The following is a 15,267-nucleotide window of genomic DNA, read 5'->3' as shown; positions in this document are numbered from 1 at the left end:
GGATATAAAAGCAAATTGAGTCAGGGATAGCTATATATTTTTTTCTTCTCATTTGGGGTCTTTTTTAATGTGCTTGTCTTTACTTTGGTTTGTTGAGTTTATTGCTAAACCTGTTTTTAATTTGCTTATAGTTTTTTTGTAAAGTGTATTTGAGTACCTTAAACCTGCAGTGTGTAGAATTTTGGGTTTTATTTCCTAGCAGATTTTGTAGAAAGTCATTATAATATCCATACATTTAATTTAGTGCATAATAGCTGAAAAATATTTTTTTAATTATTTTTTTTTTCCCTTAGAAAGGGTCTCATATATGTCCATATTTCTGCATATTTTGGACCAAGGCCTAGTGCCGCCATCTTGAAAGTGTCATAGTTGGAATGTCATCAGGTGCATTGTTTAAAATTTAGAATTGTTCTTGTCCTTGAAGGCCACTGTAGCTTCTGTTATTATTCGAAAGAGTTGGGGTTACCCAGGGAGTGTTGCATTCTAGAACTTACTTGATGATGTCATATTACACACTGCACCAAGCAAAAATTAACATTATTATTGTTATTATTATTCAAATATGGACTCCTTTGGAACATTGTGCATTTAGAATGCTCAGTGCATTTAGAATTCTCAGTGTCCATTGTGATGTCATATCAAGAGTTCCATCACTTGACAAGTAAAAGAGAACACATACTGTGGCATCATTCACCACAAACCTACTGAAGAGAAGACATCTCAACAGACCAACCCAGTACACTATCATACAGACAGAGCATTCAACAGACCAACCGATTACACTACTGTAGTACACAGACCAAAGATGAACAACATTTATCCCCTCCTTGCTGAAATGGGGCTTGTGAAAGACCTGAGCAAACTGACCCCAGAGGAGAGAAAGACAGAGGTCAGGAGGAAAATGTATCAAGATCTTGAAGCAATGGAGATGCAGCGCATAGAAAGCGATGCTTGGGAGAGCATTGCTAAGAGCAATAGGCAGAGAGAGGTGAGAGACAGAGTGATAGAAAGAAGTGTGAGGAGACTGACAGAGAGATATGTGCAGGAGAGGAGGAGGCAGGAGGCCAGACAGACAGAGGAGGAGGAAGAGAGGAGGGCAAAGGAATTAAAGGCCCTGGAGAAAAGGGAAGAAGACCAACTGAAGCAAGAGAGGCTTGGTTTGGAAGAGGTGATAGTGGAGGAGGTGGTCAAGCCGCAGAGGTTTTGCCATCTGCTTAATAAGAGAGATGAAGCCAGCAGCACCAAGCCCCCAACCTCTGAATATGACAGTGAGCCTATTGAAGAGATGTACCGCCCAACCAGTGCCACCTATCTCCTCTTTGCTGCAAAGCCATGGCCCAAGTCTGAAGGTTGGTATTAAAGTCATTTAGCCATACTTATTTAAAGGTGCATTGTGTAACTTTGGTTGTGTGACCATTTTACAGTGAACAAGTTGCATTTTTATAAATTAATTAGCAAACTTTAATCACAGTGAAATCGGATCCCTCGAACACTGTTCAAAGTTAGAAAGCTACTTTAAAAGTGACTGTTTCACTGGTGTTGTTTACAGCAGTAGGGCCCACAGTTTTTTTTTGCAAAGAGTATTCTAGTCCAACGGTTGGTTCCAAGTGCCCCCCAAATATTTTTGTTTTGATTTATGATTATAAAATAATTTAATACTATGAATTACAGGTAAAGAAAATATGTTTTTGGAACCTGCAGGCTCTGCAAATGTAAACAAATCTCCCTCCCCTGAAGCTGTTCAATGCACCTTTAAGACTAAAGTGTTCAATATTGCACGTAAGTAAATTGTCCAGAATATACAGTAGGCCTGCATATACATATTTTTATTATAAATGTTATTTTATCATTCAAATTTTTTTATTAAGTTAATATAAATCTCACTTGAGAACATTTCGATTTCGGGTACCACATGAAACTTTCTTTGTTACAGTCATTGTGTGTGATATATACTGTATACACATTTGTACTTATAGAACTTTTATCCTCATTTGTCCTTAGAAAAAGCTGGAACGCCCAAATGCAATGCCACCAAGCAGTGGCTACAGAGTAGACTGACAGTTGGATTTTGGATTGAAAAGTACCAGGACTTCAGACAGAGGAAGCTTGAGAAGCGCATTGTCAAAGCAGAGGAGCAATACATGAAATGGACGGCTTACAAGACGAGCTGCGCTGGCCTGCACTATTCCCAGCAGTATGACTGCTACACTGGAGGATTTGCTGCAGACAGAAACAGCATCCTGAAATCAATATTTTAATTGATTTCACTGTACATTTTTGATTTTTTTACTAACTGTTCGCTTACTCACTTTGTTTACTTACTTTACTCACTGTGTGATTTGCCTTATTAAAACTGTTTTGTTGTGAAGAAAAACTCAAAGTTGTACTCACTTTTTTACATGAATAGTGGATCAGATGTGCTAATAAAACATATGGGCGTGATACTAATGTCCCAAATTCTGGCATTATATTTGAGCAAAATGGTAACGTCCGCAAGCATGCCAACATCCTCTTAACAATGCTGGTTAGAACTGCTGGGCTATATGGTTTACCTCTGTCTTGAGTTTCTTTCGGAGATAGTTCCGGAGATATGAGTCATTTTGATGATATTACACTATAATATTCAACAATAATAACTTGTCTCCAAGTCAGCTATTCAAGAATGGTCAACTTTATAATTATGTTGAGTTTATCCATCATTATGATATCCCTGTCACACCTCAGGACTTCTCGTCTTTCATGCTGTACCATTGGCCATTATTACACTTTTTAAAAGGTATCACATGGAGTGGCAATTACCATGTACTATAGCATGTAACTGGAACAACTGTTGGGAAAAGTGTGTTGTGCCAAACTAAGAGTAGGCTAAGAATAGAGCAATCAGTCAACAAAGTCACAAAGTCAAAGAGATATCTTTTATAATTCTTGACAGGTTTTATCCAACCAACCAAAACCTGCAGAGACTTTAAAAAAAACACTGATGTCATTTGTACTTTTTGTAGAGAATTAAACGAAGCCTTGGTGCATTTATTTCTGTCTTTCCCACACTGGCTGCACCAACACTGTGGAGCAGATTGTCACAAGCTGATTTACCTTCAAGTTACACTACTTTGGAAAAATGTACTGTTTTAATTCATTGAAACGAATAGACATCTGTGTTCACAATGATTATTTTGACAAAATGTTGTATCCATAAATCTAACTTCTCAAAGAAAAAGCCATGCTTTTTGGAGCTGGCTGCCTATACCAAACAATATTTATTTTTTCTTTGTCTGAATGCCTGACAAAAATGCTGTGAAAACATATAACCTTTGTCAACTTTACAAGATATTTACTTGAATTGTGCTACTTTGCTCTCTTTGCTGATGTTTTATGATATCACTTGACCCCCTGGCGTGTTTGATATTGTACACTGGGGAGATGTACAGAAGATATTGTTCAATGACTCTATGTCTGTGTGTTCATAACGAGGAAAACAATTAAACTATAAAGTTCACATGTGAATTAAGTTACCATTAATCTAACTATCTGTAAATGTTAAACTGAAGTTGACACAGGAATATATGTCAAAACAGGAAAAAATAATGACAACATCAAACTATTATCATGATTTTGTATTATACAGTAGAACATCTGGACTGAGTCTCAAGAATACATAATCAGGGTGATGATTAGCTTATTAAATACATATGATTCTATTTTTTTTATTTTAGCTATCATCAATCACATTATGAATAAAAACTGCATTGCTTTAATTGTATTCATTTAGTTTATTAAATGATGATGTAAGTGTGTTATTCCAGCGTGCCTAACCAATAACCATAAAAGCATTGACACCCCGCCCAGCACTCCGCAATTAGTACAGTGAAGCACAAGAAATGTGACTCATTAGTGAAGCCTACCATGTGCCAGGGAGGAGAGACGTGTGACTGTAAATTCCATCTCTCTGCCCTTCTGTCCTCACAAGACACCGCAGCTTCTTTCAACCAGCATTGCGCACGATCCCAACGCGCGCTGTTCTCTTCTCCTCGTTCTAAGTGGATCTACAAACGGATACATTAGGGGGGTGCATCCTTGCATTTTACCGGCACTATCTGGAGACTTTTGGATATTTGAAATTCCCTTTTTTGATCTATATTGCAATGCTAGAAAACTCACACCCTCTTAAACAGTTTGCTGCAATTTAGGCTTTAAGGAGACGCCTGTAGCAGCATGCGGGCTGAGACCTCACATCATTGACCTGTCGTATCGGACGTCCTGATGAGAGATCCAGTTGACACAGCGGCTGCCATGGCTTTCCATCCTTACCAAGCTCAGCGACCAAGTGCCTTGCCCTTGCCAGCACTCTTTACTGCCGCGCATAATTCACTATTCCCTGCGCTGACTTTGCCGGAGCGCACCGTCTGTGATGAAGGGCTGCACGCAGCTCTGGGACGCCAGCGTCAGCCAGTTGACCCATGGTCCGCCTTCAAGAGCCCGCAGCCACGGGAAGGGCAGGATCGTGATGACCCGAAAGTCACACTGGACTCACAGAAGTTGTGGAATGAATTTCACAACAAGGGAACCGAGATGGTTATTACAAAATCCGGAAGGTGCGTAAACCGAGCATGTTTGTTTCTTTTTAATATACGTGAAAATGCTAATGCCAATGTGGGATCATAGGTCCAATATGATATTACCTTATTTATTATGTGATGGGAATTCGAGCTTTCTTGAAGAAAAAAAATAAGAAAAACAAAAACAAAAAACTTGTCACCATAATGAAACATGTCAAGTTGTCACGCCCAACCCTCTTACCCTAACCCTTATACTTCTAAATGCCCCAATCTCAGCCTTAATATCGAAAGGCAAAATCAAAGTTCCTCACTTGCTAAAACATCAATTAAAAAGCCATGTGCGTGTGTAAATGATCTGTCCCACGCAGGAGGATGTTTCCGCCATTCAAGGTGCGAATAGACGGGCTGGATGTAAACGCAAAGTACATCCTGCTGATGGACATAGTCGTTGTGGACGAGTGCCGCTACAAGTTCCACAACACCCGCTGGATGGCGGCTGGGAAAGCGGACCCGGAGATGCCAAAGCGCATGTACATCCACCCGGATAGCCCGTCCAAAGGAGAGCAGTGGATGAGCAAGCCCGTTGCTTTCCATAAACTCAAACTCACCAACAACATGTCGGATAAGCACGGATTTGTACGTTTGATTTAAATTACATTTGTTTCTGTGCATAGGACTTGTTTTGGTTAGCCTTTTTCTAAATTGGCTGCAGTGGATATGATGGATATTTGACTGTAGGAGTGGTGGAAAGTAACTAACTACATTTAATCAAGTAGTATGTACTGAAGTAACCTATTTCCTTCTGCTTTACTTGATGTTATTATTATCTTCTCATGTTACTTTATACATTGACTTCACTACAGAGGGCAATTTAAATTGTACTACACTGCAATTATTTGATCAATTTAGTTTGTAGTGACTTTAGACATTTTTCACACAAAATGCAGTATATGAAGAGATAAACAAAATGAAGGTTGATTATCATTAAACTTCCCAAAAGTAGACAATTGATTGGTCATTTGAAAGAAAATGAATTGTCTAGTGGCTACTGTGTTTTGACAAATGTGCAAGATTTCAGTTCACGCTTCTCAAATGTGAGGATTTGCTGCAGTTATTTTAATGAATAAAGAAAATAATCATTACTTTCAGTTTTCTTTTTCATATTCTTCTTTAACATTAATGAGTAATAATAATATAACATATAATGGACACATGTTCTGCTCTTAGTACATTTACTTTCAATACAAGTACATTTTTCTGATTATACTTAGTACTTTTACTAAAACACTATAACATTTTCAATGCAGGACTTTTACTAGTACTTTGGTATTTTAAAAGTGTGGTATTTCGGGATGGTGGGATCTGAATTCTTTGTACACACTGTATCATGTTACTTCTGTGTCATTCTAGTCAAGCCAAAAGCACTCATTGTCAACTTTCGTCTTATTCTTTTCCAGACAATTTTGAATTCAATGCATAAATACCAACCCAGGTTTCATATTGTGAGAGCCAATGACATCATGAAGCTGCCATACAGCACCTTCCGGACATACGTTTTCCCGGAGACGGAGTTCATCGCTGTCACTGCCTATCAGAATGAAAAGGTAACCCAACGACCCACACCCACATTATCTAGTGGTGTGCCCTTTGGCGGCAGGCAACCATTTTGCATGCAGTGATGTGGATTTTTGCCTCTTTGTATGAAAAGTTAGAGATCAATAAGAGTTGGGCACCTGTTGTTATGGTTTCGGTAACTGAGAGCAACACTTCATGGCTATAATGGCCTAAAAATATCAGTAGATATGTGTGATACTTGCACTGTCACGATTGCACAATTAACTTCCTTTTTCTCTTTTATCAATGAGATAACACAGCTGAAAATCGACAACAATCCCTTCGCCAAAGGATTCAGAGATGCCGGAAATGGGAAACGAGAAAAGAGGTATTTGATTTGCTCTCAGAACTCTTAATAGGACACACCCCCATATGATATGGGTGTGCATGTGGACCTAATCTCAATGTGTGATCTGCAGGGTTAAGCAGCTGACCATTTCTTCCCTGCATGTGGACCAAAGCAAAGCGGACCTGGACTGTGCCGATTCTGATGACTCTTGTGAGCGACCCAGTACCAGGGATCTGTTTTATTCCCCTCGAGAGACAATCAGCAGCCCTCTGATGACCTCACCAGCCTGTCCAGGTGGGTTAACATAGTCATGATCTGTTGTGTCAATCAACAGCCTTCATGGCAGTGTTCCTATGTTCTTCAATACTAAGCATAATTGCTGAATTCAGAGTTTTCAATCAGTAACTTATCCATCCATCCACCCACATCATTTACAACCCCAAGACCCTGCAGCTAAATGCAATACAGCCAATATTTACCTTCAGTAATTTACACCTGCTTTTGGTGTGGCATGTTAATAATGTCATCTGTGAGAAAGGCCTCTTTGCCATGTTAACTCATGCCAGTTGGTTCTTGTATTCTGAGCACATGAGATTGGTGTTTCAAATATATTGTCATTAGGCCTATATGCATTAAACATGGAAAGATATAAATGTTTTCTTTAGCATCTACATTAGATACTAGCTTTCAACTACATGCCCCTGGACTTCTCAGCTAGTTAGTGGACCTTGAGCAAAGTTGTTTGTTGGCCATGTTCTCAAGGTCAATAATACACTTTCACTAATGAGACGCTGAAAATACAGAATATGTTTTAAGAGTGTGGGATTGGGTGAGGTGTCCTTGAGTCTTCCTATTGTCCTTAATCTAACCGGACAGGGACAATGTTGTTACATAATACACACCTTAACGGCCCAAGCACAGGGGACAACGGCAACACACAAACACAGAGGGAAGTTTTTTTCAGATGCAAGATCTCGACCTCAATTTATTGTGTGACTCAAACTGCCGTGACAGAAATAGTTTGCTTAAATGAATCCACTGTTGGTTTCTGGCGCCTTGCTGTTAGTCACACGTCTCGTTCATGCCTCAGGATGTTTGCACTAGGTCAGCTCTCTCTATCCAAATAGTCTATAACCTCTGTCCTATACAGCACTAACAAGGCAGACATATGCCCTTGTTACTTTAATTACAAATTCACTGTATATGAATATATTTTTCTTTTCTCCACAGATGACAAGAATATTAGAAGTGATTCAGATGATGAGGACATGGCTGCAGCCAGCGGTTCCCGGACTGAGCACGTGTCTACTGCCTCTAGTAAGAGTGATGACCATCAGGACACAACTAAAGAAAGAACTATTTTAGTTACATCGGATGATGTGTACTCTATGGAGACTGATTCTTCAAAAAAGCACATAGGTGAAATCCGAGATGGGGTCCTACCCGTGATGTTGAAAACGCAGAGCCCTCCATCCCTCAGCAACGCACACCTTCAGACTTTGGAGTTCTCAAATGCACACAGCCAACGTTTTCTTAAACTCGGGGCACCATTGTTGTTCCATCCTGGACATTTGTCAGTAAAGCCAGAGGACTTTCCCACCACGGGTATGGGACATCTGTTGTCATCTCTGCCTGGAATAAATAGCCTAGACAATGGAGGCCTTTCTTCTCAAAGCCTCACCTCTCCATCTCCCTTCATGTTTCACCTGTCGCAGCAAATGCTGGCATCTCAGGTAAGCTTCAGAACCAGCACCCTATTAAATCAGCCTATTCTCTGTAAACTGGTATGTAAACAAATGGCATGTTAACAAAGGGGGTCCTATAGCAACATGCTCGTTTTAACACTGGATTTATTTTTAGCACACACACAGTATAGTAGCAGATCATGCAAGCATACTCAAAAATCGCTGACCTTTAATACACTTTATCAAATATAACATTTACTTGGATACACCTACAGTGAACATGTACTGGTAATCAGAGGATTAATGATTGACCAATATGGGTTTTTCAATGGCCGATGTCGATGTCAATATTTAGAGAGTAGGTCTGTCGGTCATGGCCGATACAGAATGTCAATATTACACAGTTGTTGTTTAGTTTTTTAATGCATTTGAAAAAATGCAACAATTCATTTATAATAACAAATTAAAGCTGTGAGGAGCGATGACCCGGCCCTCTCACCGCCCCGGCCGGTCTCGGTCCTTCGAGACGACCGCGGGAAGCAGCGCGCACCACAGTATCCTCTTCGGAGAGCGCAGCGTTGTAATGTACGTCACCGACAGGCGGCGCTATGACTATGCTTAATATGGATGCGTGGCTGTCCTTTGGGCCGGGGCTCGTATTATGCAGGTGAAGTTGTGAGAAGATCAGACTATGCAGAATGAAGCTACAGCAACTTCATGTTTCGTGGCGAATAACACCAAGCCCGGTGAAGGCATTTGAGCCAATCGAACGAGCTTCCCATGTTATTATCGTGCTATCTTTACAACTCCCTGTGCACCTTTGAGTTTGATCTGATCGAGTCTGTAGGAGTTGTGGGTAATTTACTAACATGCAATATTACCATTACCCAGCAGGTGACGCTCTCCCTATTGCTCAATATTAGTGTATGACTTTTCGCAAGCCTTGAGTGTAACCAATGATACACAATTTTGAGCAGATACTACACTATACTCTGCAGCATTCCAGAGTATAGTGGAGTTATAACAACTTTTTAACAACTATTTTTAGAAGTGGTTTGACGTAGCTAGCGTGAAATCTCTAGGAGCCTTATGAAACATCTGAAAATGGCGATTTTGTGAACTAAATACAAAATAGCGGCCTTCCTGTCGGGTTTGGCCCAGAACAAATAGCCTACATCTTCCGATTAAGTTTCATGCTCCTAACACATTCTTTCACCATGCCTTTACTGATTTTCTTTGAACCAATGATAAACTGTCATTTTTGCAGGTCTGATCTGCCTGCCGAGTATACATTTTTTTTCCTGCATGCAAAGGGGGTCAAAAGTGCCAACCTTCAACTTTGCTCACTACCTCTCAAATATGCTTAATCTTGTTTTTCAACTGAAAAACCTCAGCATGTCATGTTTAACTTAAAAAATATTGCAGTTAGCATGTTAATGTCATTGTATAGAGAAAAGCATTTGCTATTTACTACTATTAACACTTTTACTTTTTCACACAGGGAATCTCACTGTCACCCTTGGGAGGGCTGTTGTCCTATCCATACCACTACATGGCAGCTCCAGCTACCATTGGTCCAGCTCTCCCCACCTGTTCTGCGACCTCGACACTGGCCAGAAACCACTGTTTCCGCAACCCTCAGCCTTGGCTGCGATTCAGTCCTTATCAGATCCCCACCTCCGTCACCTCGAGCCAAAACCTGCTGCCAACCACATCGCCTCATGGTTCAAACTCTCAATCAGAGAGCCGAGAGTCAAGTCCAGTGTCTGACAAACAGTCACAAAATCAAGGCCAATCCGAAGAACTCTCCACTAAAAGTCACTGTTAAGGGTGACCTGACAAACCACTTGCTCCACAATAAACTCTCCTGTGTACTGTACATATACAAGAATTGCACAATAAAATCACCTGTATTTTTTATGTCAGAAACTGCATGCGTCGCTGCTATCAAACTCGTCTTTATAGCATCAATACACCTCGGTGTCACCTCTAATATACACTGATTTGGTGATAACATTTGTTATCATTAACAAACATAACAATAATAACATTAAGATGCAAGATCATAATTAATAACATTCATTAAAATATCTTTTGAGATTTTAATTCTAGGTAACCTTCAAACACAAACTATGTTAAATAAATGAGCGCAGTTTCAACCTGCTGTAGATATCAGTGTCTTCTGATTTGGACAAAACTCCATACTAATGCTAACTGGAAGTTCTATATGAATACAATAAGCAATAAAGATGAAATAATGGAGAAACATGATTTATCAAAGCCTTTTTGAGACTGAATACTGTAACTGATCACTGTTCAACCTGCCAATGCTATGAGAAGAGTCATTTTCCCACCAGTTCAATGTTTCACATTCTGTTGATGTACCAAAAGCACCATGGACTTGGGAGGGAAAACTCAGGAAATGTATTTATTTATGTATTACCTGCACTTGAGAAGGATTTCTTCAGAAATATGGTAATCTGACAAATGATTCAGGGTAAACTGTTTTTATGTATTTTTTTTCACACTTTAAATAAAGAAGTTGTTCACATTTCATGCGGTTGTCTTGATTTTAGTTTATATCATGTGGCTCTGGAGCAAATTTGATGTGACATAGCATGTTAAAAATCCTGTTGTTTTTTATCAGAAGAATCGGTTTGGATGTCACATTTCTGCAGCTGTCTAATCGGGAGATTGAAAAGTCTAATCTATAGTATGTATTTCATGATTGATTTCTTCACACAAGCCAACTAAGTATAGTGCATAGTTATGAAAGGTAATTAGAACGCACGGAAATATAAACTCCAGTTGGACAACTGTAGTAGTGCCTTGGCCTTTGCAGCCCTTTTTACCACTACACACTCTACATGAGGCATTGTTATGACACCTCAATGGCATTGACAGTCAGATGCAATGTAGGGCAAAGCTAGCTATAAAGCTGACACATCTTGGCACTGATGGAAGCACTATTGTTCATGTTTTTGAAATAGGCAAATTAAACAAACACTGACACTAAATAATTTAATATTTTTTTCTGAACTGCTGCCACATTGTATTGTTTGTCTTGTTACACCATTCACAAAGCCGGGTTCAGTGCAACAGCTGCTGCTGCCATGCCCTCGGCCATGGCAATGGTGGGTGAGCATTAAAGGTGTATGGGTGAGTCTGCGGTCCTCTGCACTTCATTGCATATGCATGGGTGCACATCACTGCTTGCTAAGGGCAATTCCCAAAACAGCTCTGCATGTGACAGCAGAGCTACACTTGAGTTGCTAATCCCCCTCCCTCAAGCTGCACTGAAAAACACTTTTCGGAATACATAAATGACATAATGACTCATATAGTCAAATCAAAATGTATAAGCCTGGGCATCAGTTGTGCATACACCGGCATACACTACAGCGTTTACACATTCATGCAAATAGTGTAAGGGAATAGTTGCATAGATGCCTGAAAGTGTCTGCAAAAAAAATAAAAAATGGTTCCCACTTTATTTACTCTTGAGCAGAGTGTAATGTTTGTTATGGCACAATGTGATACAACAGGGTAAAGTGTCTGTGTCTGTAGAAAGAGACACTTTGTAGCATGTTTTGTGGGTTGCCCAAGAAGAAGCCAATCAGGAGGAGAGAACCTTTTTGGCTTCTATGAGCAAATGACTTGGTGAAATAGGGTGGCCATTATGCAACAATGGTGATGCTTTTGCCGTATAGAAATAGGACCTGCAATGCATGAGTTTCCAAAGCAAAAAATGCACAATATCTTAATAAATCTTGAATGTAAGACTATGTATTTGTAATGCAAAATAAAAGAACATATAGCCTGATACAGCTTGCAGTTTTTTGCTAGTAAGACTTTTTAATTTCGATTTACATTCTATTAATTGTGGAGACAAAAATTGCATTGCTCATATTGAATTACTACACTTCTTAACCCTTGTGTGGTGTTCATATTGTTGTTACACAGCCAGTGTTCGTGGGTCTGGTGGACCCACTGCATTTTAGGAGGTTTTAATTCAACACAATCAAACATTTTATGTTAAAATACTCAACAGTTGTTTACTTCAACCTATTTGCAGGAAATGTAAACAGCATATATGGTTAATATTTGCCCTTTACCTTTGTTAGATCACATTTATGGATTAAAGTACCACTCGTTTTTACTCAGTTTTTGAATAAAATTTAATAAAACAAGAAAAAAAATTATAAAAAAGATGTGAAGGGGATGAATTCAACACATTTACAGATGAAGCAGGGTTTTTCATACTTATTGATTTTAATTTATTTGAACTTCATTGGAAATGTAACCCATTCAGGTCAGTATGCACTACAAAGCTAATAGGCTGGTTCTAGGGCTGGCTGCTGAAGGCTGGTCCTGTGTCTTCGTTTTGGAACTAGCTGATGCTCAATCTTATCCTCTTTTCAGAGTCACTGTCAGACTCTGAAATTTCAGAAATGTGATCGTCACTTTGATATCATAACTGCTTTATGCAGATGATGTGTCCTGATGACATCATCGGTCTGTGACCTTCAGCTCTCACTGGATTGGTTCACAGGCGAGTGTGAAGCAGATGGCATCACACTCTAGGATCAGCACCTCTAAATCTGAGGCCATGGTTTTCAGTAGGAAACCGATGGATTGTCTACTCAAATAGGGAATAGTCTTTACCCCAAGTGAAGGGGTTCAAGTACCTTGGGGTCTTGTTTGTGAGGGAGGGGACAATGGCCTAAGTTTGGCAGAAGAATCGGAGCAGCGGGGGCGGTATTGCACTTGTTTAGCGCAACGTTGTGACAAAAAGAGAGTTGAGTTGGAAGGCAAAGCTCTCGATCTACAGATCTATCTTGATTCCTACTCTCACTATGGTCATAAAGGCTGGGTCATGACCCAAAGAACTAGATCGCGGGAAGTGGCCGAAATTGGTTTTCTCAGGAGGGTGGCTGGCGTCTCCCTTAGAGATAAGGTGAGAAGCTCAGTCATCCTGAGATTTGGAGTGGAGATGCTTCTCTTATGTGTAAAAATGAGCCAGTTGAGGTGGTTCGGGCATCTGGTAAGGATGCCCCCTGGGCGCCTCCTTGGGGAGGTGTTCCCGTCACGTCTAGCTGGAGGGAGGCCTTTGGGAAGACCCAGGACTAGGTGAAGAGATTATATCTCCACACTGACCTGGGAACACCTCTGGATCCCCCAGTCAGAGCTGGTCAATGTGGCCCGAGAAGGAGAAGTTTGGGGTCCCCTGCTTGAGCTGCCCCCGAGACCCGACCCCTGATAAACAGTTTATGATGAGTAATGTTCATGAGAGAGTGAGTGATCCTCACATTCTGACACCTCTAACTCTACATCATCTTTAAAAGCTTATCTCTCTTCCGAAACCTACAATTGTCCTACTTTTATTAGCCCTGGGTCCAGTAGACCCGAACATCCTGAATGTAATATAAATGTGTAGGGGGGGTGTACAGTGTGTGTTGACCAAATTTTTTTTCTGATATATGTTCTTCGCAGTAAATGAGCCAAGGCCAATGAGTCTCAGTTTGAAATTATAATTAATAGTATAATTTTTCTTTTGATAAAAATTAAAATGGGTCCCACAGACCCGAACACCACACAAGGGTGAAGTTAAATCCGTGGGTTCAACCGAGTAGAATTTTGTATTGTGATTTTTTTTTTTTAAAGAACGACAAAGACACCTATCGTCTGAAAATCAATTTGAGTTTGTTTCTCAGTTGTGATATAAAAGACCATGGCATGACACTCCATAGAGAAACTTTTACTTTTTTCACTTAAGCTACTGGTGCATTTTTCTGGAGAAATATTGATCTGTAAGCCAACCACCCCCTCACCTTCCCCCTTGTGCCGGGCTCCTCTCAAACCTCTTTTGTGTGCATTTTCTCCTTGGCTGAGCGTATAGCGTTGAACTGAAAGAACATCTCCACTGGCAAAAAAAAAAAAAAAAAAAAAAAAGCAAAGCTTTGCAGACAGCAGCACTGCACAGTTCTGGGGGTTTGTCAATTGCATCCTGCCTCACCCACTAATATTCCTATTCTTTAGGCCTCTAAAGTTGACTGGCAAGCTATATTATAGATGTGGGACTCAAAGCGGTTATCTCACATTGCATAGCATTCAGAACACTAACTTAAAGACTATTCACACAGATAAGTTATTGTTTAAGCCACATGGTGTACCCTCTGTATAATTGATCGATTCACTTTTACGGGTCTGTAACGCTCAGATGGGCTTTTTCTAAATTAATCATTCTACTTTGCGTGACAAAGCGTCATCGCAATCTGGTGAATCTAGACCAACATATGTATCCCTGGATGCTCGAGGAATACTCAGCATTCTGGTGCTCTAAATGCTCTCTGAAAGGAAGTGCTAGGATAAAAATGTCAACACAGATGGTTCGAAGGCACGAAGGATCATCTGCAGCATGCAATATTAATAATGCTCTTAACAGGGATATCATCCAAACAGCTCATGTTATCATGTATAAAAGCACTTGAGTGGATCTTGCGGGGGCTTTGGTTAGACTGTGGACACAAAAAGGTGTGTCGACACTTATGGCATGGATCCACTCGCCTAACCATATGGGGAGCGGACAGACAACTTTGTGTAAAATATGCAGTTAACACACAACAAAGGGGTAGGGGACACTGACATATAATTTACAAACCCAATGTTTCTTTGTTATTTTTGATAACTATAACATGGGAACATCCTGCAAATTAAGACATAAGTACATATTTGCAAAGTAAATGTGAATGCAAATAGCCTGTAGCCCGAGCAAACACATCTCGCTTGCTGTTACTGTCGACTTTTTTTGCTAAGACAAATTCGAACACTCAACGATTTTAAGCTGGCATGAATAATATATAGGACTACACTTACTGTTAGCTCAGAAGGCCAAATAGCGGGAATATAGAATACCTTTTCAGAGTGTAGGAAATAAATGATAAATAATTTTTCCTATTTGAATAGCAAAATAAACTCACCACTGATGCTATAGAAAAGACAAATCAGTTAATCATTGGACATGTGAGAGAATATATGCAATGTTGAGTGTATGAGATAATTATTTTAGTTTGCCAACAGAAACTTAATAGAGGGTAAAATACTATATTCTGCAATTCTGTAG

The 15,267-nt window shown here is 39.9% G+C and overlaps 1 protein-coding gene across 1 annotated transcript; it reads left to right on the top strand.

Annotated features, from left to right (window-relative positions):
- Window positions 1-4,290: 4,290 nt before the first annotated feature.
- On the top strand, window positions 4,291-9,972 carry LOC307261037 (T-box transcription factor TBX2b-like; the record flags this gene model as incomplete). The annotated part of the gene is made up of 7 exons (XM_080041474.1): window positions 4,291-4,592; window positions 4,925-5,192; window positions 6,014-6,160; window positions 6,422-6,498; window positions 6,590-6,753; window positions 7,690-8,192; window positions 9,646-9,972. The coding sequence occupies 7 exons, from the start codon at window positions 4,291-4,293 to the stop codon at window positions 9,970-9,972; spliced, it is 1,788 nt and encodes a 595-aa protein (XP_079897600.1).
- Between the last annotated feature and the right edge of the window lie 5,295 nt (window positions 9,973-15,267).

This window comes from Ammodytes marinus (assembly GCF_949987685.1).
Source record: "Ammodytes marinus genome assembly, chromosome: 14".
In the NCBI taxonomy this organism is placed as follows: Eukaryota; Metazoa; Chordata; class Actinopteri; order Uranoscopiformes; family Ammodytidae; genus Ammodytes; species Ammodytes marinus.
This window is presented reverse-complemented; position numbering and strand designations above follow the sequence as displayed.